This window comes from Aquarana catesbeiana, linkage group LG09 (genome assembly GCF_042186555.1).
Source record: "Aquarana catesbeiana isolate 2022-GZ linkage group LG09, ASM4218655v1, whole genome shotgun sequence".
In the NCBI taxonomy this organism is placed as follows: domain Eukaryota; kingdom Metazoa; phylum Chordata; class Amphibia; order Anura; family Ranidae; genus Aquarana; species Aquarana catesbeiana.
In genome coordinates, this window is record NC_133332.1 from 31,781,029 (window position 1) to 31,802,442 (window position 21,414).

At 42.7% G+C, this 21,414-nt stretch overlaps 1 protein-coding gene across 5 annotated transcripts in view; it reads left to right on the forward strand.

The window, feature by feature from the left end:
• Window positions 1-579: 579 nt before the first annotated feature.
• The window catches only part of COL11A2 (collagen type XI alpha 2 chain), a 192,864-nt gene continuing 172,029 nt past the window's right edge, over window positions 580-21,414 (forward strand). The window contains exon 1 of one of the 5 annotated variants that reach the window (XM_073598238.1): window positions 580-1,737. In XM_073598238.1, coding sequence (XP_073454339.1) covers window positions 1,629-1,737 — 109 coding nt within the window. In that variant the 5' untranslated portion in view covers window positions 580-1,628. The remainder of the gene's footprint in view (window positions 1,738-21,414) is intronic. The other 4 variants (XM_073598234.1, XM_073598235.1, XM_073598236.1 and 1 more) reach the window with 4 other exon arrangements.

The window sequence follows — 21,414 nt, forward strand, 5'->3', positions numbered from 1 at the left end:
ATTTAGTCGACAAAAATGCGAATAAAACTAAAGCAATTCAGATGACTTAAATACGACAAACTAAAATGCCATTTTAGCCAAATGACTATAACTAAGACTAAATCCAAATTTGATATCAAAATTAACACTGTTTTTTTTTTTGTGCTATATATACTCCGAGTGACCGGGGGGTGGTGGGAAGGGGGGTGGTCTGTGGTTTTTCCTTTTTTATTTTTTTTTGGGGCTTTGGTTTGGTGTTATTTTGTTTTTGTGCTTTTGCCTGTATTGTTTTAAATGTTGTTTCCATATAAAATAATAAAAAGGATTTGATTGAAAACAAAATTAACACTGGTGGCCACCAAACAGCATGGTACCGCCATTGTGGTGCGATTTTAAAAGTCGCGCCTGCCATACTTTTTGCATCTTCCCATGCCTTCGGCAGCCCATTGAAATGAATAAACTGTCAAAAGCGCACTGCGCAGGAATACTCAAAAACGCTCGCGCATGAATACAGCAAGTGGGAACTGGCCCTAAATTATTATTATTATTATTCACGATTTATATAGCGCCAACAGTTTACGCAGCGCTTTGCAATGTATAGTGGGGACAACACAATTACAGTACAGTTCAATACAAAAGGTACACGAGGTAAGCTAAATGAGCCCTTATGCCTTTTTTAATGCTTTTTTAATGTGTTCCAATTGCATTTATGGGGCCAAAATGCACCGAAAGAAGCGCCTGCTCCTTCTTTCCCAAGTCGCATGGAAATGTATTGCATAAGTGTAAATGGGTGCCATAAACATTAATAGGATTCCTCTTGCCATGCATTGTCGTGCGGCGGCCAAAGCGCAAATAAGCGCAAACAGGGACTAAGCGATTATTAAATATTATTGAATCCTGAAGTGTAAAAATAGCTCATTCTGGGTTTAAAACTCTCAAGGAAAAAAAAAAAAAAAAAAGCTCTCCTCCTAATTAATAGTAAATATTAGTTTGTGAGTGGCGTGATAAAGACAATTAGGCGTCTTTTCTGTAGAATGTGAATCCTTGTTGTGTCCACAGGAGGAAGAGTGAGGAATTTCACATGCGGGAGGGAGAGGGACGGGAAAGGTGTGCTGTGCCCAGATGTATGGGGAGAGGCTGGGACAAGGGGAGAGGGACCATGTGGGAGAAGACAGATGGGAGGGGAGAAGGGGCTGTGACACCGAGCAGTGACAGCTGACACCTAGGGACATAGGGTGATGGAGAATGGGAAGGTAGAGGCAGGTTAGGTGACAGCCAGGAGGGAAGAAGTTGCAGGGAAAAGTTCTGGATCTTGTTAATTAGTGCCATTCGGAAGGAAAGGAATGGAGGTTAGGGGTGAATAGAGGGGAAAGTGGGTGAAAGTGGGTGTGTTTAGTGAAAGGGATCTTAGAGAGGGTCTCACCTCTGGCACCCCCCTTCTCTCTCTCCTCCTCCCCTCCCAGCGTTGGGCAGCCCTCCCCTCCCCTCCCCAGGCTGTCTGCACATGGTGTAAGTAGTGAGTTTTCAGCAGTAGCTGCAGCCTGTCCTCTCCTCTCCTGTCCTGTCCTGTCCTGCTCCCTTTTTAGCTTGCTGCTGCTGATCCTGCGGCCCTCCTCCTCTCCCCTCCCTTCCCCTTGTACCTGGGCACCATGCCCCGGCCTCAACGGCAGCCCAGGAGATGCAGGGTCCCCGGGGTGCCCCCTCTCTGCAGCCTGGCGCTGCTCCTCCTCTGGCAGCTGGTGAGGACCCAGGCAGCAGGTAAGACTGGCATGCTTCATGCCATTTCTTGGGGGGCAAACTATACCAGGGAACTTCATTGGCATTTGGGTTGCATGCAATGCAGAGGTATGCAGGTGTTGATGGCACCTGGTGGGTCTCAAAACCGGGAATTGCCAAGAGTGCCCAGTTGCAACCAGAACTGCTGGTTTTGAGATGGCATTTCATTGGCACTATGGACCTAATAAGTCTGTTATGGGCACTCTATGGTGTCAGTTCTCCCAAACCTGCAGGTTCTGGAATGGCAATCCACTGGTACTGGCATCCAAATAGTCCAATATTGACACTCCATGGTGCCACTTCAATGACTGCACCCAAACCTGCAGGTTCTGAGATGGCAATCCACTGGCATTGGCACCTAAATAGTCCAATATTGGCACTTCAAGGTGTTACTTCGCCAACTGCACGCAAACCTGCAGATTCTGAAATGGCAGTCCATTGGTACTGGCACCTAAATAGTCCGATATTGGCACTCCAAGGTGTTACTTTGCACACTGCACCTAGACCTACAGGTTCTGAGATGGCAATCCACTGGCATTGGCACCTAAATAGTCCAATATGGGCACTCCAAGGTGTTACTTCACCAACTGTTTCCAAACCTGCAGGTTCTGAGATGGCAATATACTGGTACTATGCATCTGGTCCTTTATGGGCACTCCAAGATTATAGTTCTATGCTTAGCTTTGTAAGGGTTACATTCATAATGCCATTTGCAATTTATACCCATCCTGAAGCAACTCTGGAGCATTTTGGAAGCCAAAAAGGAGCTGTCAAAATAATTCAGAGTTTTTTGAACCATCTAAAAATGACTTTCAGGTACAGGAATCAAATCTATGGATTATGCCATCAATAATCACCAGTTGATGAAATTTATTTTGCACAGACATAAAATGAAAGGGGTGCAAACGATAGATAAAAAAATATTACTATGTGACTATGTGATTGATTTTACAATGTTAAAAATGTCCTATCTGCAGCATGTCTTAATAGCTGTCATTCACTGTCTTTGCTTAAGCCAACCACTGCCAATCCTACGAACTGACAGATCTGGTTAGAAAGTCCAGTTGTTGACTCTTAGGAGCAGCACCCAAAGGAGACAAGTCAAGGAGCCCCAGTGCCCTCAGTCTCCTGCTGGTCTCACAGGATGCTCTTAGGATATTTAGGGCTCTTGAATTACAGGACGAGCACAAACCACCTGCTGTGGCTTTCTAAGCCCATTCTCCTCGGTTTTTGGTTTTTGGATGCAATCCGGATGGTTTTTGAACTCTGTATATTTAGCTGTGTTTAAATTTAACCATAGAACCACTGACTGTGCAGTTGGCCAGCTTGTATGATCTCCTGGGAGATGCTTGCATATTTTACTTTGTAGCCTTTGATAAATGAACGCTTGTCGTAGCTTATTTGTGCATCAATCTTGCTTAAAGTCTTTGAGGGAACATATCTCAAAAGCCAAAGTTTTGCACTTGTTTAAAAGCTAGGGGCTGAGAATAAGAAGGGTTGCCAAGGGATAAGAATCCTCAGCAATCCCTAACAGAGTTTGTACATAACTGTTGCATCTTTCCTGCCATGAATGTAAGTCTTTAGACGATTCCTATGGTGTCATCCTGTCCAATTTTTTATTAAAATTTTATTGCGCCAAGTGACTGTAATATAGCAGTATACAGCCTTATAATGCATGTCTATAGTGCACATATGATTTGATAGAAGAAATGCACCTCTACTTACAGCCAGTGCCTCAACCACCACCTGCGTTGGCTTCCTACACAGCAGCGTATTGTGGGAGTTGGGTTAGGTATGCCCTATGTATGTATAGCAGCATGCTTGTGAATAGTGGTGTTTGTACAGGTCCTTGTGTGTGTGGTGTGCAGGGGAAGCAGGCGCACAAGGAGTCCAGGTAGGAGCTACAGTCAGGGGATGTGAGGTATGACTTGCAGTGTGGCCCCCCTCACACCACGCTCACTCATATCTCACAGCAACTGGTGCATGCAAAGGGCATGTCTCCCAGACATATTATCATGGCATATGCTCCTGAAATTTGGGGGAGGGGGGATCTGGCCCTCATTTTCCAAAAAGTGGGTGACAGTGCTGCACCAGATGGGCGTGGGCAAGCTGTTGAGAGGCCCACCTGAATACGAGAGTGAAAAAGGTTAATATTTTTTTGTCAGTGGTTACATTTCTTGGGACTTTCTTTCTGAACAATGACTTTAGGATGGGATGCTGACAATTTAGAGCCCTCCTCAGTTAAAGGACTACAAATTCCAGCATGCCATGTCAACGGGATGCTTGAAAAGCATGCTGGGACTTATAGTCCGATGGTGGCCATAGGGATTTTTTCTCCCGTTATAAGGTTATAGTATTAATTGATTTCTATACTGATTTATTAAAATTGACTAAATTACAACTTCAGTTTGGAAATCTAAAGTGCACTTTGATTTTGTTGAGTTCTTGACATTTAATATTTTATTTTCAAAAAAAAAAAAAAGAAAGTCATAAATTCACAGAAATCCCAGGAGCTTCCAAGGCAGAAATATTTTGACCAAAAAAAAAAGCCTGCTTAACTTTTCCCTGACGTCTTCTCCCTAAGCCTAACAATGAGGATATTTTATTGTTTGACTGGCCAGATTGTGCTTTTTTTTGTTCTTTTGGTTTGTTTTTAATGAGCTCAACACTGGCTGATGGAACAAGAAAACGTTTTATTGAGAGCTCAGAAAATTCCATGAAGGCAGAATCGAATCGCAACTGCACGAACTCATATAAAAGGTACTCGCTGGCTGGCAAGCAGGCATGCTCTCTGTGAGATGGAGACTTTTCGTCTGGCTATGAATTCCATACCAGTTACAAAATAAAGGGCAAAATCCTACAGAAAGTAACAACACATAATAAAATGTTGCAGGCTCTCAGCAGAGGTGACAATGTGTGGGTGGAACAGAGGAAGCTTTGGATCAGAACAAAGGCTCTATTTTTAAGGAACAGCTTCCAATCAGGGACGACAGCTGGTAAAGGAAATCTGTTTGACAACATCAACACTTCTGATATTCTAGTTGGAATACAGTAGATTGGGAGAAGAGGTAACATCGTCCACTCAAGAATTTTCTTTAGCAGCCCAGGACTAATTAACCTTGGTATGAAACCAAGATGAGGCCAAGAACTGTGACTAGAATCTGTTGACAGAAACTTAATGAGAGTAGATCATGAAAGAGTTTCTTGGCACTCGTAATTTGTGGGCGCCTAAATCTGTGTCCTTAAATTATGATGACATAGATTTTCTTTGGCACCTTAAACTCTTGCCATGGTAGAATTTTCAATGCTAGTATGGGTGTTATAGTATAACTTACTTCGAGTGGCGCTACCTATAGCATGACATTTGAGTTTATTGGCAGAATATAGGGGTTAGGTTTTCATTTAGAATTAGGGTTAGGTTATTAGAATAAAGTGTTGGGATGAGGTTGAGGGTTGCACTGTGGGGTTAGGTTGTGGTTGGATAAATTAAGCTTTAGAGGTAAGGGTAGGGGATAGGTAGAGACAAAGTGTAAGAGTGAGGTTAAGGGTTACGTTGAGGGATTAAGTTGTAGTTGGATAAGGTAAGGTTTAGGGGTAGGGGTTAGGTTGTAGTTGGATAAGCTAGGGTTTAGGGCTGGGGGTAAAGTTTAGGTTGAGATAAGGTGTCACATTGAGGTTATGAATTACGTTGAGGGGTTAGGTTATGGGTGAATAAGCTAAGGTTTGAAATTAGAGATAAGAGTTAGGTTGAGAAAAAGTGTCATGATGAGGTTAGGGGTTAAGTTGAGGAGTTAGATTGTGGTTAGATAAGTTAAGGTTTAGAGCTAGGGGTAGGAGTTAGGCTGAGGTAAAGTTTCAGAATGAGGTTGAAGGTTACGTTTAGAGGTTAGGTTATGGTGGGATAAGCTAGGGTTTGGCATTAGAGATAAGGGTTAGGTTGAGATACAGTGTCATGATGAGGTTAAGGGCTATGTTGGGGAGTAAGGTTGTAGTTAGAAAAGTTAAAGTTTAGAGCTAGGGGTAGGAGTTAGGCTGAGGTAAAGTGTCAGAATGAGGTTGAAGGTTACCCTGAGAGGTTAGTTTATAGTTGGATAAGCTAGGGTTTAGAGTTAGAGATAAGGGTTAGGTTGAGATAAAGTGTCAGGAAGAGATTAAGGTTTACATTAAGGAGTTAGGTTGTGGTTGGATAAGTTAAGGTTTGGAACTAGGGGTAGGAGTTAGGTTGAGATAAAGCATGCGGTTGAGGTTTACCTTGAGGGGTTCAAAAGGTTAAGGTGTCAAGCCAGGGTTAGGTTGAAATAAAGTGTTAGGATGTGGTTTAGAGTTACGGTAAATTGTGGGGTTAGGTTATGGTTGGATAACCTAGGATTTAGCGTTAGAGATAAGGGTTGGGTTGAGATAAAGTGTCAGGATGAGGTTAAAGATTACCTTAAGGAGTTAGGTTGTGGTTAGATAAGTTAAGGTTTAGAGCTAGGTGTATGAGTTAGGTTGAGATAAAGCATGAGGTTGAAGGTCACCTTGAAGGGTAAAAAGGTTAAGGTGTTGAGCCAGGGTTCAGGTTTAGCTTGAAATAAAGTGTTAGGATGGTGTTTAGGGTTACATCGAGGGGGTAAGTTGTGGTTGGATAAGTTAAGGTTCAGAGTTAGGGATTAGGAGTTAGGTTGTGGTCACAAAGAAGTCACTCAATATTGGGCCGCAATATTACAACATTTTCAATGCCAGATATGGATGGGTGATTAGAATGTACTCACATACATTTTTCTGTTGTTGAAAACTCATCCACAGAAAGATGTAGTGCCAATGCTTCTGTGCCAAAAGCGACCACGCCAATTTTCAGAAGCTGCAAACTACATAATGTGATGGAAAGGGGTTAGTCTAGGACAGAGACAGTATGGCGTGACTTATAGCGGTTTGAAAACCAGTAATGAGTCCAGGAAATTTCAAAATATGTTGCAGCTGGGGTCTTTTCAAGTCTACAGACGGAACCTCATCAAGAAAGTTTTAGGTGACTTTTGAAATACCCCCCCCCCCCCCCCCCAAGTCAACTTTTCTATTGAATTGTGAGGGGAAAACCTATAGTAAGGCTCCAGTGTCAGAATGTTTTTGTTCCCTCTGTCCCTTGGTGAGTTCTCAATGTTCAATCAATGCTCTACTGTCCTCATTTCCCTACCTGTTCAGTGGGTGCCAGCGGAGGAGGAGGAGACCTGCCGCATAGTTTGGAAGAGGTGTCAGTTGTTACAGTGAAAGGCAGTGGAGGGGGTGATAGGAGTGCAGTATGAAAGCAGAGCCTGTTTAAGTGAGTAGGGACTCTAGATATCCTTATTTCAAGGAAGAGGACGATGTGTCAATCACTCCACTGTGGGGAAAGTTCCTTGTCCAGTGCAGACCACACTTGTCTCACAATATGAGTACTATATAGTATAAGAAAGACATAAGTGTGAACACAATACATATGGTAATGGTGTCATATTTTGTTTGTTTTACTAACCCATAAGTCTATCTTGAATGGAAGGGAGTGTAGCGCAATGCAATGTGAAGACTGAGATAAATCATATAAATGAGCCTCAACCAGAATATCAAAACAAATCCTTTTAACGGTCATCAACTAAGCAGTTTGGTGTGATTCATGGTCCAGTTTGCTAGTATGGGTGCATGGGGAATTACTTACTAAAACTGCATGGTGCAAAATCTGGTGCAGCTCTGGATAGAAACCAATCAACTTCCAGGTTTTATTGTCAAAGCTTAATTGAACAAGCTAAAGCTAGAATCTGATTGGCTACCATGCACAACTGCACCGGATTCTGAGTGCACCAGTTTTAGTAAATCTTCCCCACTGTGTTTTTCTCTGGTACATCAATGCAATTATCCTTGTATGGATGTTGGCGTTTGAGTGTATGAAGTTGAAAACATATAAAACTGCCTAAAAATTTCATGCACTGAATAAATTTAAGTCATCGCTCCTGTAATCCTGTTGCTTATTGTTAGAACTGCACCATTGGTACCAAGTTCCAGCACTGTATGTTGTGGTGTCAAACGAATGTGGCCTTACGTAATACAAATGGGCAATTCCCAATGAAATAATCCATATCAACCAATCAGAAGCCATCATTTAGTGGTCTGACGTTAGTAATGGCCAATTCTGATGGGTTGCACTTAGGGATTGGCACTATTTTTATTTGATGAGACTGTATTGGCGTCTGTACAGTTTTATAACCATCAGGTCCTTGCAAAAAAAAGTCAGACTATACTCCATTCTCCAGCAGCCCATTTCTCCTACCTCCACTCCATTCCATTGCTATAGCCTCCAAAAGCCTCTATGTCATTCAACATTTCCGGCAGTGTCCCCTGCCATGTGCTAATTCCTCTGACCCCAACGTCATTGCTGTGTCCTGTAATGTTGAAGGGGTCAGAGGAAGGAACGGCCAGTGTGTAAAAACACTACTGTCCACACAAAACAGTGATAAAAATAGTTGACGGCATTGGCCTTTACTGCTGGAGAATTGAAAAATCTATTGGATTTATTCCAAGTTGCCCCGGCACTTTAATTAATGGGGCTACAGCTATTATGGCCACCCATTACCACTTGTAGTGGAATGCTATCACATGGGTACATTCCTAATACTTGGATGTACATAAGTTCAACCGATTTATTTGTATTTGTAAGGCACATAAATGTATGGAGCATAGAACTGTGGTTGGTAAAAAGTAAGAACATTTTAACAAGAATATAGTCCCAAAATAGGTCCGGGAGTGGTATTTTAAGCGATTGGGGTACCTATAAGCTAATATCAGGGGCGGTGTCTCCAAAAAATATCTATATACAGACAGTAAGAAAAGTCGGCAAGGAATTTGAATCTATGGTATTGGTGGTGTAGTCATGTTTTTTTAACTAATGAGGCGGGTGCTATTTGTATGTGATTTATATGGATAAACAAGAGGGGTTATCGACACCTAAAATGCACAATGGCCTAGTGGTGTACGGGTCTTCCTTGCAACACTGGGGTCCTTGGTTTGAATCCCAACTGGGACACTGTCTGCATGAAGTTTGCATGTTCGCCTTGTGCTTGTGTGGGCTTCCTCTGGGAACTCTGGTTTCCTCCCGCTGGCCAAAGCCATACTGGTAGGTGAATCGGCACCTGCACATATTGGCCCTAGTATGCATTTAAAACAGGGACTTTGGATTGTAAGCTCCTCAAGGGCGGGAACTGAAAGAAATGTACAATATATAAAGCATACCTCCCAACTTTCTGAAATGGAAACGAGGGACATCTATTAGTAAAGGTATGTAGGTGTAGGACACACCCCCTTAAAGGAGAATTATACAAAAAAATGCAACAATTTAAAAAGTGGATGAAAGGTTTAGCACTGGGTAACACTAGACTCCCTCCAGAGGTGGTTCTGGCCAGCTCAGTAGATTGCTTTAAGAAAGGCCTGGATACTTTCCTAAATGTACATAATATAACTGGGTACTGACATTTATAGGTAAAGTTGATCCAGGGAAAATCCGATTGCCTCTCTGGGATCAGGAAGGAATTTTTTCCCCTGCTGTAGCAAATTGGAGCATGCTCTGCTGGGGTTTTTTTGCCTTCCTCTGGATCAACTGTGGGTATAGTATTGGGTATATTGGATTGTACGTTTTTTTTTTTTTTTTTTTATGGTTGGACTGGATGGACTTGTGTCTTTTTTCAACCTGACTAACTATGTAACTATGTAACTATGTAACTATGTATTTGAAAGATATATAGTTTATTTTATGTAGAACTATACAGATCAGACCAAAATGAGGGCAAATGAGGAGGAAAGAGGGACAGAGGGACTTTCTTCCAAATCAGGGACAGTCCCTCGAAATTAGGGGCAGTTGGGAGCTATGTATAAGGTGCTGAATAAATTGTTGGCACTATATAAACACCTGTAATAAATAATCAGAATAATACTCCATATTGAGAACTGGGACAAAACTAATCACACTGCATCTGACATATGAATTTTGGTGCAAATATTTTACTCATTTGCCCATTATTGGGAAAATTCTCAGCTATCGCCAGCCCTGGCCTAAAACCAATTAATTTGCGTGTATGATGCATTCCAATATGGAGGATCCGTAAGAACTTAGAGGGAGGGGCAAGTTAATGGAATCATGGGAGGAGTTATTGGAAGGGAATCAGAATAGGAGGGGAAAATATACGGTGATGTAGTTCAAACTTGTCGTTGTTCCAGGTAAAAATGCCTGGACAAAATAGACTCCACCCCTGAGCTTCCCGAAACCCAATCTGCAGAGTCAAGATGTAGCTGTGTCAACTGAACATATAATCCCATCCACGTGGCCAGTGGTGGTAAGGACAGGTCTGAGAAAATCAGGTTTGTTGGCAGGATATTTACTCAACATTCATGCCACCCTGGAAAAATATGAATAGTACCGGCTTCACCTGCCTCTTTCCCCAACCATATAACCACATTTATTAGTGTAATGAAGAAATGAGCACTCTGCTTTACACATTGAGTTGGAGTGTACAGATCACCAATCAAAAGCCTGCAGAGAAAAAATAGACATTTGTTATAGAGCTGCAGAGAGTCTTGTGATTCCTGCCTGTGGTCGACTCAACGCAATTGTTCTTAGTTTTGCATCTGGATTTACACACTCATGACACGGCCTTGACATGGACTAAATCCATCTTTTACCCACAAAGCTTGTAAATTACGTGAACTTAAAGAAGATGTAAACCATAAAGGGCTCATTCACAGGGGCGGCAGGGTCTAATGCCCATCTGAAATGTGAAACACTGTGGAATATTTCTTTTTAGAGGCGATTAAGAGTCGGTTTTCAGGCATTCAGGAGGTGATACTGCCACTTGCTGCGTACCTGTTTTTGATCCCCAGGAGATTTTTACTGTGATACTGTGATAGCAAAACTCTGTGAGGAGTAAAAGGTACAATGTATCTTTCTGAAAGATCTCCAATAAAAAAAAAAAAAAAGTCAAACAAATAAAGAAAAAATGGTTAGCTCAGGGCTTGATCTAGGTTAGTGGTCTCCAAAACTGTGGCCTGGGGGCCGAATGCAGGCCTTTGCTTGCCTTTATCCAGACCTTGGGCTACTTTTCCTTCCACTGATACAAGACACTATTCCTCCCACTGAATCCAACAACAGGGCAATATTCCTGCTATTGATGTAAACAATGGGGCATTATTTCTCCAATTGACGCCAACAATGGGGCACTATTCCTCCCACTGATACCAATGATGGGGAACTATTTCAGCCACTGACACTAACAATGGGGCACTATTCCTCCCTCTGACACCAACAATGAGGCATTATTGCTCCCTCTGACACCAAAGATGTGGCACCCTTCCTCATACTGACACCAATAAAGGGCACTCTTCCTCCCACTGACACCAGCAATGGGGCACTATTCCTCCACCTAATACCAAAGATGCATTGTTTACTCCCATTGACGCCAGGATAATTTCTACTCCAAGTGGCAACAGATTGGAATGGTTGGAGGCCCTTGATCTAGGTTAATGTTAGTGTCAGATCTGTCATGAGTTTCTATATTTAATGTTAGCATCAATGCAGTGCAGTGGGGGCCGCTCCATTAGGGGTGCAGGGGCGCCACCCCCCTAATCCATGCACCCGGCCCCTATGCAGGGAGCTGGACGTATGGATTCAATGGGGTTTTTTTCTTTTTTGAAGCACGTGATTAGAGCCTGAGGCTCTAATTGGCTTAAAAAAAGGGTGAGTTTGGGGCATAGAGTACTGCGCCCTGAGCCCACCCAGTTGTGTGACATTAGCAAATTAATATTTGCTAATGTCTTCCTGCTTCTCCTCCCGGACAATCAGGAAGCCGGTCCTGAGACCCAATTGGCCAGGGAGTCTTAGCCCGCACCACCTCCAATCATGGCCCACCGTCGGATCGCAGCCTTCTCGTCTGTCTCCCTTGTGGGAGGGGGGGATACAGGGTTTCTGCGGATGAGGGCGGCAGGTTTGTTTGCCGCCCCCCCCCCAAAATATTGAGCAGCAGCCGCCACTGGTGCAGTGTGAGAATGGAAGGAAGGAAGAAAGGAGGGAAAAAAAAGAATGAACATGCACGCCATTGTTTCTGGGCTCTATGGGTTCAAACAAGAAATAATGCACACATATGGTATCCCCATGCACATCCATTTCGTAATAAAATAACAGGCGATATCTATTACTAAATACCATGAAATAATCAAATAACTTTACTAATGGCCCATTACCATTTACCACCAAATAAAGGCCCTATGTAGTAGTTAGTAGTTGGAAGGATACATACATTTTTACTAATACCAAAGTGCCAAAGTTGTAAAACTGGGTTCAGTTACCTTCATCAATAAGGGATTACATTAATATTTGATTTTGTCTATTTTTATCCTTTTTCGCTTTCCAGTTCTGCTAAACTCCTACAGCCCTTTGCATCTATTCCTATCTACATACTTTAGCCTTGGCTGCGTGGCATTTTTGAGGGTGGACTTACTGATGGCAACCACAGTGGACCATGTCTGCGTAATGTGTTTTGAAACAGCCTTATGTAGTCTCCATTGGAGGACTGTATGACAGGGTGACAACACAGGAGAGTAATTGGGAGACAAGGACAAGGCAATGTCTCCTTGTAACGGGAAGTGCCTAAAAAGGACCTTCATAGTAGACTCCCCAGGTTTCATTTAAAACAAAAACTGCAGACTGAAATAATATTAAAAATTACATTTGAAATTACATCACCATTTAAACTTATATGAGATTTTACAGTTTGGGTTTACATCTACTTTAAAAATGAAACAGTTGGGTGTGAACTTTTATTGGTTTATATATAATTTAATTTTAACTAATTTTCTGACCAATGACAGGAGCAGCAAAGCCAAGTGCGCCTAATGGAGGAGATGGAACTTAGGACATCACTTATGGACATCTGGCTGTGGTTATACAGATATAAAGGAGGATTACAGGGAAAGATATATGGAATAATATGTAGTAATAGCCTGTAGAGAGCTGTAGGACGCATCATTTATAGGTGATATATAGGCTACAGCATTAGTGGAAACAGGGCGTAAGATTAATTTATAGGCCTGTGCTATAAAATTTAAGGGGAAAGGTTATATGGAGTATTACTTAGCGCTGGAGTATGATGTCATATACTGAATTTGGAAGCACAGTCGGAATTATATATATCATACCAAGTAGCATTAATAGGGGGGATTACATGGCATATTTGGGGGCACTGTGTACTGGGCAGAGTGATGGTATTATGGAGAGGAGCTGTGGTACTGGGAAGCCTTAGACATTCCTCATATTAATGTTTATACAATAATAATTTGGGGCTGTCGGAGCACATGATGTCTGTGTTTTCATTTCATTTTCATGACAGATTGTTTGTAACCGGAGAGATGTCTCTGCTCTTTGAATTAATGACGAGAGGGATCTGCAATGTGAAACGTCACAGAGGAAATGGTTGTGGGTGTGAGTCGGGCTGAGAGCGCTCCTTTCATATACAGCATAATGCCCAGATTATACTCCGTGTGTTGGCTCTCCTACAGAAATAGCAGCTAGGGATGTAACATAAGACGTCCGTCCATCACTTTCCTAACGCTAACATTCCCTGGAATGGGTCTCAATAAGCATCTGCACCTCCTAGGTCTCATTTCTCTATTTTTTCTGTCATTGGTTCTGTGTCTCTTTTTACACCCCTCTGACTCCATCTGACCCTCCACTCCTTCTCTCTTATCCTCTTCTTTTGCTCTCCTCTCCTGTTCTTCTCTCCTTACCTTACCTTTCCTTTCATCTCCTCCATTATCCTCTTCTTATCCCCATCTCTTATTCTACTCTCTCTTTCTCTCTTATCTCCTTCTATTCCTTTCTCTCCTGTTCTTCTTTTCTCTTCCACTCTCCTCCTCTTTTTCTGCCCCATTCTCTCCTTCTCTGCTTCCCTCTGCTCTCCTTTTCTCTTCTCTTCTCCCCTATTCCTCTCTCTTCTCCTCTTCTTCTGCCCTCCTCTCTTCTTCTCTCCTCTCCTCTTCTCTCTTCTCCTCTTCTCCTTTCCTTTCCTCTCCTTTTCTCTCCCACTCTCCTCCTCACCTCTCCTCTCTTCTCATTCTCACTTTAATCCCCTCTTCTTCTATCTTCTCCTTCTCTCCTTTCCACTGCTCCCCCTTCTCTCCTTTCCTCTGCTCTCCTCTTCTCTCCTTTTCTCTGCTCTTCTCTCCTCCCCTCTTCTTCTCTCTTTTCTTCTTCTGCCTTCCTCTTTTTTTCTCTCTGCTTCTCTTCTCTCTTATCCTCTTCTTTGCCTTTCTTCTCCTCTCCTTCTCTCATTTTTTTCTCCTCTCCTTCTCTCTTCTCCATTCTGCTTCTCACCTTTCCTCCCCTCTTCTTCTATCCTCTCCTTCTCTCCTTTCCTCTGCTCTCCCCTTCTCTCCTTTCCTCTGCTCTCCTCTTCTCTCCTTTCCTATTCTCTTCTCTCCCATCTTCTCCCCTTTCCTCTCCTCCTCTCTTCTTCTCTCTTCTCCTTTTCTCTCCTTTCTCCTGCTCTGCTCTCCTCTTCTCTCCTCTCCTCTTCTCGACTTTCCTTTTCTCCCCTCTCCTGTTTTCGCTTTGTTTTTTTCTTCTCTTCATAAGCTGCTCTCAGTCTCTCACTCTCTTTCTGCCCCTCTTTTCCTCCCTCTTTCTTTCTCCCTATTTCTTCCTCTTTCTCAAACTCTTTCTCTCTTGCTCTTCTCTCCCATTTCTTTTTTTGCTCCAGCTCCCCCCGTTCTCTCTCTGACTGTTTCCAACTCTCTGTCACTTTGTCTTTCTCTTTCTCCCTTCCCCTTCTCTTCCATCTCTTGTTTCATCCCTATTCCTGTCTTTCTCTTTCTGGCTCTCTTTTCCCTCTGTGCACTTTCTTCTATTTTCCCATTCTATTCATTTCTCTCTCTCTCTTCCCTTTTTCCTCTATCTCTTCTCTTAGTTTATTTCTCTCTTTTTTATCTACCTCTCTCTGTCCCCCTTCTCTCTCTCATGGTTCTATATATCCCCTTTTTGTTTCACTGCCCTTCTTTCCCTCTTTACCGAATGGTCTCCTCTACTCAGGGCTGGGTTGGAGGGTAGGCAGGAACGGATAGCAAAAAGGGCAAGACTGGGGGGTTCACAGCTCATGGTTCACAGCTCATGGTGGGGGTGGGTTGTAGAGCGCTTTGACCTTTTTGTCTTGGGTGCTAAAGGACCTTTGTGCTGGCATAGCCTTTGCTTGACTGTTGCTTGCGCTCATTCTTTCTATGCCATCTATTCTTTCTCTATTTCACTTCTTCAATATTTTTCCATGGCTGCGCTTATGCTTCATTAATTTCACAAGCATGACGGGACCCCCAAAACTTTAAAAGAGAATAAAAAATAACACACATGCATATTCATCTAGATAGCTGCAGCATCAGCTATCAAAGGCCACTGATTGCTCAGTTCTCATGGTCTGCTCTGAGCACAGAGTGGTGACTGTCAGTTATCGCTCTATGCTCTGCCCCTCCAATGCTCACTGGGCTGCTAGGCTGTGGAGGGGGCAGCTGGCTCAGGCTCTCAGTGGTGCGCTGAGTGGCCGAGCTAGATGCAGGTCAGACATCTGGGCAGATCCCAACATTATTGTGACTTTAGCTTGCTGTCTGCTGAAAACGGGTTGCAGAAGTGCAGAACGAAGTGACCCACAGGAGAAGTATGGCCAAAAGAGCACACAACTTCATGCTGGTTTTTCAACTTGATGAGCATCCTCAATGTCAATGAGTTGCTTAAGGTGGACCTTGACTTTTGCGATGAAAGTCAAGATTTTCACATCAGGGCACCCACTTGTTCTCACCTTTTTTTTTATCCTTATTGCTTATCAGCACTGCTAATCTCCTGTAACCTCTTTGCAGCCAGAGTCCTGTTATAATGCAGTCCATTGGTGGGTAGATGCCATTAATCAGGGCATGTTTCCTGATTGTAACAACAGTATACATTGCTTATATTATGAGTATTTTAAAGACAACTGGTGATTTTTATCCAAACTAGTATTATGTCTCATTCACAGGGGCATGTTTCACATGGACCCCATATGAGGGCTGAGTTTGCCTGCACAGGGAGGTGTAGGTGTCCCAAGCATCCCTATGCAGGCTGTGCCATTCATGTCAATTGGTACTCAGCAGTTGCACAGACACAGCCTCTTGGTGCAGGTGTGTGTGGGTGCGGTCCCCAAACTCAGACAGTGTTGTTTTAGGGACCCACACCAACATAGATGTCAAATTGAGAGCAGAGTCAGTGATACAGCCACTGCATCCCAATTGACATATATGGGACTGTGTGATGAGAATTCATGGAACACCTGTGCATCCCAGTGTGGGCAAAGCCAGCCCTCACATGGGCTTATACCAATGTGAACGAAGCCTTACATGGTGAAAATGAAGAAGAACAATTGGGAAAAATTTGGCACCCCCTAGCAGAAAGTGCCTGAAGGAAGGCCCTCAATGGCAGAAAACTAATAAGTGATATTAATAATTGAGTTTAAATGTTTCATTTAAAATTTCCCAATTGTATAGATACCCTTGGAAAAAACTATGACTAGACATATTGTGAACCATATAATAAATACGTGTTATTTAGGTCCCTGTTCTGTTAAACAGATCATATTCTTGCATTGAAACTAGGTGGCCAAAAGCTCATGAACAAAAACTTGTGCTGATTTCTGGAACAATGGGGGTCCTCCTAGTGGCCATATATGGTTACCTAACATAAGATGTTACTATGTGTTGCAGGGCTAAAAAAATGTCTGCTATTTGTGATTATATACTGAATTTTCTGATACGTGCCATAGAACTGTGTAACAAAGGATAGTTGAATGCCATACACCAACCATTCTCAACCAGGTTTCCATGGAACCTTGGAGTTCCTTCAGTTTTTGCTAATGGTTCTTTGAGCTATGGCTGATTGACCTCCCATCTCATGGCGCCTATTTAATTCCAGGGCTAACCCCACTTGGTATAGTCAGCAGCAGCATGACATCAATTATCTTTTTGGCTGTCTGTAAGTGTCATTCTGACCACCACTGTAAGGTTTGCATTATTCCTCCTAAACACCAATGTAGGGGGAATTTTTCCTATTGATCCCCAATAAACTGGTTTTAGTAAGGGTTCCCTGAGACTTGAAAATTATTTTAGGTGTACCTCTGACCAAAAAGGTTGAAATAGACTGCCATACACTTTAGAAGAAAGCATTATTCTGTTCCTCGCACCTTTTTGGCTAGTGTTTACGTCAATCACTTAACTACCACCCTCGCCTTTTTGCTTCCTGTTTTTGTCTTGCATGTTATCATTATGAAAAACATTGCTATAAGAAAACGAGACCCATTTTTGACGGCTTTGAGAAGGTGTGTCAAGATTTTATTTTGGAAACATGGCTCAGAAAATCACATGGCTTTACCTGTGCTGTTAGTTCAAAGCAATCTTCTCTGGATTGTCTCCATGTCCTTCTATGTGGGCCATTTAGAGAGATCCTTGCCTGACCTAGTGATTCATAGGCCTTCTTGACTGTAGTCTATTGATAGTCTAGACAGATGACTTAGGGGCTGTACCAATATTTATGAGGATTCAGGGTGTGGAATCTCTGGCTGCCGGTGCCTTGATTATGTCACTGGTTCCTAGTGAACTGCTAGATAGCTTGAACACTGGTTCAGCTCAGAATATGTCTTCAGCCTCCATTGGAATGTGCTGGTAAGTACCGTACATCCACAAACTCCCCTAAAGCTATATTAAATTGCTTTACAAAGAGCAATGATGAGCTGAAGCCCCCAGCAACCCATGGGCAACATTCTGAAGTGTAAGGTGGTCAGACTAATGGATGATTATCTCTGATAGGTTGTTATGCTTTACACCTGCACCAGTTAAAGTGGAACTATGCTCAATCTGGAACTTAAAGCTATGGAAACAATCTAAAAGCGATTGTTAAAAAAAAGTTTGACAGAAAGGCAGAGATATTTACATCTTCTTAAGAAAACGTTGCTTTGGGTACCCCTCAGCCGTGGTTATATGATTAAGAGCCTAGGCATTTGCTCACATCACATCAGGGTTCTGATTGGCTGATCAATCAAGACCATGTGCTGCTGATTGCTTGGTTGATGCAGGAGAAGCCTGAATCAGGATTGTCTTCCGAAATGTAAGGTTCTCAACCGTTATATTACTAGTTTGTTTTCCATCTCAGCAAGAGGGTTTACATAGCTTTTATAAAAAAGCACCATCCATCTTCCCCTTATCTTTCTCTGCAACCCTCGGACTTTATCTCACCCTGAACTTCCCAGCCTGCTCATGTCTAAAGGTGCTTCAAAATTCCAGAAGCCGTCATATTTGTGATTGTTTGTGAATGTATTAGTTCCCTAGAGTACACCGGACATCCCTTCTCCTGTAGAAGGTCCATTATACTCTACAGCCAGCTTATAGTGGAGCATTACCTAGTCACGACAATATGTAGGTCTGTCTGATATTTTAAACACAAAAATGCAGAGGAAGGTAAAGAAGGGTAACAATTTGATTTGTCAGGACAGTTGTCCTTTAAATCAACTTTTGCTCATAAGTTGGCTTTACATTTTATTATTCATTTTGTTGAAATTGTATTTTTTATTCATTTTGGGATGGCAGTTCTGAGTTTGCAGTTACGTTTACCCTTACAAAATGAGTGGCTCTCAAAATAGAACCCAGTGGAAAGATCACATGCATGATGGTGGGAAGACCCAAAAAGGTATATCTGGTGCTTTATTTAGATCAATCATGGCTATAGTGAGATTGGATGCTCTGGGTACTGTTACTGCACATTACCCTTGGAGGGGTAAGATATTTTATGTGCCTTTATGTCACAAAATACATAATGGTAGGTCATGCATGGTAAAGCACCAAAAACACCAGAAAGATTGCTTCTATCAAACTTGTGTTGGCTGAATGTGCATTTTTATGTACTGAACAGACACCTCCAGTGTTGGCCTCTTTGTGGTGGGGCAATTTTGGTGAGCTGGAAAAATCTCATAAGGTAATTTCTGATCCCAAGATCTTTTACTAAGGTGTAGAATTTTGGGCAGGCCCCCAGAATTAGTTTTTAGGGTTCCCAGATAGTCAGATTTGCTGTAGTTTGTTTAGTATGGGTCTTAAATCAGTCTCAATTACACTTGCTGTCATATGAACTGCTACTAGTTTACACCATGGTGGTACCATGTCATAATTACCTGGTCCAACATTTTCCTGAGCAAACATACGGTTATATTTTGCAAAGGCTACAGTATACTTCCCATTAAAAGAATGATGGGTCAGTCAATCTTGCAGATACAGCCCGCCCCATAGACATAAAAGGGTGGTCCAACATGTAGGCAAGCCCCGGCCAGATCAAGACACACTAAAGTTTGAACATTGCAAAGAAGTCTCTTGGCCTCTAAGTTTGGCTTACAGGAAGCTTAAACCTGGATTCCAGGAATGCAGGTCTTTTGCAAAAAGTGAAAGCAAGCACACTATGGGGTTGATTTACTAAAGGCAAATAGACTGTGCATTCTGAAAGTGCAGATGCTCCAAAGCTTTTTAAATGAGCAAAGGCTCTGCTGACTTTCATCATCCAATCATGTGCAAGCAAAAAGCAGTGGAGAAGAAAGGGAAGGTGGAGTAAGAATTTGGGACATGTCTGGCTGCTAATTCTCCCCAACAGCAGATGGCCATTGTTGGGAGGTACTGGTGACCAAACCCATAATATGACCAAAGTACACCCTCTATAAAAGAAGAAAGGGCTTCATAGTAAGGTTATGTCGTGATGATTACACAGAAGTCCTTTCTCCTTTTGGATTGGGGTTATTGGTATACATTTCCCGAGGCTCATTGCCTGAAATATTCCTAACATCTCTTTTGCACTCTAGCGTAGTCAAATAATGACCTGGAAATTAAAATGCAGTTTGATCATTTACTGCTGCTTATTTTCTTCTGTAGAAAGGCACCGGATTGCCTGGAGAAAGCCGCCAACTTGCCACGATGTTTCCTGGTAGTTTGGTGGCTTACAATGCTACTTTGTTGAGTCCCAGCTGTTCCTGGCAATGAGGATCAGAAATGCCAATGTATGTTTGAAGAACAGCAAAGGAAATATTCAGAAATTTACAGTGACAGGTTTCTGCAGTTATTTTTTACAAAAAAAACACAGAGATTTCATACAGTCTTTCCTTTCTGTCATTTTGGCTGGTTCTCCAGGCAGCCAGGTTTGTCCTGTAATAGTACCTGAACTCCCGCAGCTGCAGATAAAAAAAAAAAACACAGTTGGCGGAGTGTCAAAGCAACGGCATTTACTGGTCAGAGATGAGATTGAATGTGTCAAATAGCAGAGAAAGTCCGTGCCACATAACCACTTACGCTAAAACCATATGGATCTAATTCCGGAGATACACATTGCTACTGTTTTCCCCTACGGTTTTCCACTGCCTGGTATTTGACTGAGTCTAGCCCCCATAGGCTGATGATTCAGGAACCGCTTGTAGAACTAAGGCACTGGGTTGGGGGCTGCTAAACAATGCAAGTTTTATTAGTGAAGAATTGGGTGTGTTTGGGGTGCCTTGCTGCCCCCACTTCAGAAAAAAGGCCACTTTGAAATGGAAATGCATTGAGTTTCCTCAGCTTGTCTTCCTGCGAGCGCTAAGGACACCCTCTGTCTGTGGCCGGGCGAGGACTTGTACAGAGGGCTCATTGTGTGTCTGGATGTATGTACAGTGCCCCGTTCTCTTCTGTTTATTAAACGGATTCAGTTTGGGTGAAGCTGGGGGGCCTGAAGCCCAGGGAGCGAGAGAGGTAAATATTTAGTTTGGTTTTAGAAAGTATGTGTCAGAACTAAGAAGATAGCTTTCAGAATCTATGAGCGGCCTGTCTGTGAAATAGTCACTGAGTGTGAGACCGGCTTGTCCTCTGATACAGACTATAATAGGCTTTTATTCCAATGGAAGGAGCGCAGATATGCAATGATCCACAGCCCCCCAATTGCTTCAGTTTATTGCAGTATAGCTAAGGCAAGAAGGTTTTTGATTGACTGCTGTTCACAATGTCACTCTTTGTAGTTATTCAAACAACTCAAACAAAGTCAACTTAATATTTAAAAATTTATGTAAAAGGTGGTCAAATGCTGGCCGTACATGCAATGGTTTGTGGTATACCATTTACACCGATCACCGATCAGTCATAACATTATTATCACTTACCATTACCCTTTGTGACATGGGCTCCACTAGACCTCTACCTGGCAACAAACCGTCATTAGATGGTTCAAGTCCTGTAAGTTGCAAGTTGGGACCTACCATAACCCATCGAGGCATGGACTCCACTAAACCTCTGAAGGTATGCTGTGGTATCTGGCAGCAAGCCATCAATAGCAGTTTCTTTTAGGTCCTATAAGTTATGAGGTGGGGCATCCATGGATCTGACTTGTTTTTCCAGCACATCCTACAGATTCTCAATTGTATTGAGATCTGGAGAATTTGGAGTCCAAGTCAACACCACTTGTTGGGTTCTTCAAACCATTCTTGAATTCATCAGACCAGGCCACCTTCTTCCATTGCTCCGTGGTCCAGTTCTGAGGCTCACATGCCCATTGTAGGTGCATATGGCTGTGGACATGGGTCAGCATGGGCACCCTGACCAGTCTGTGGC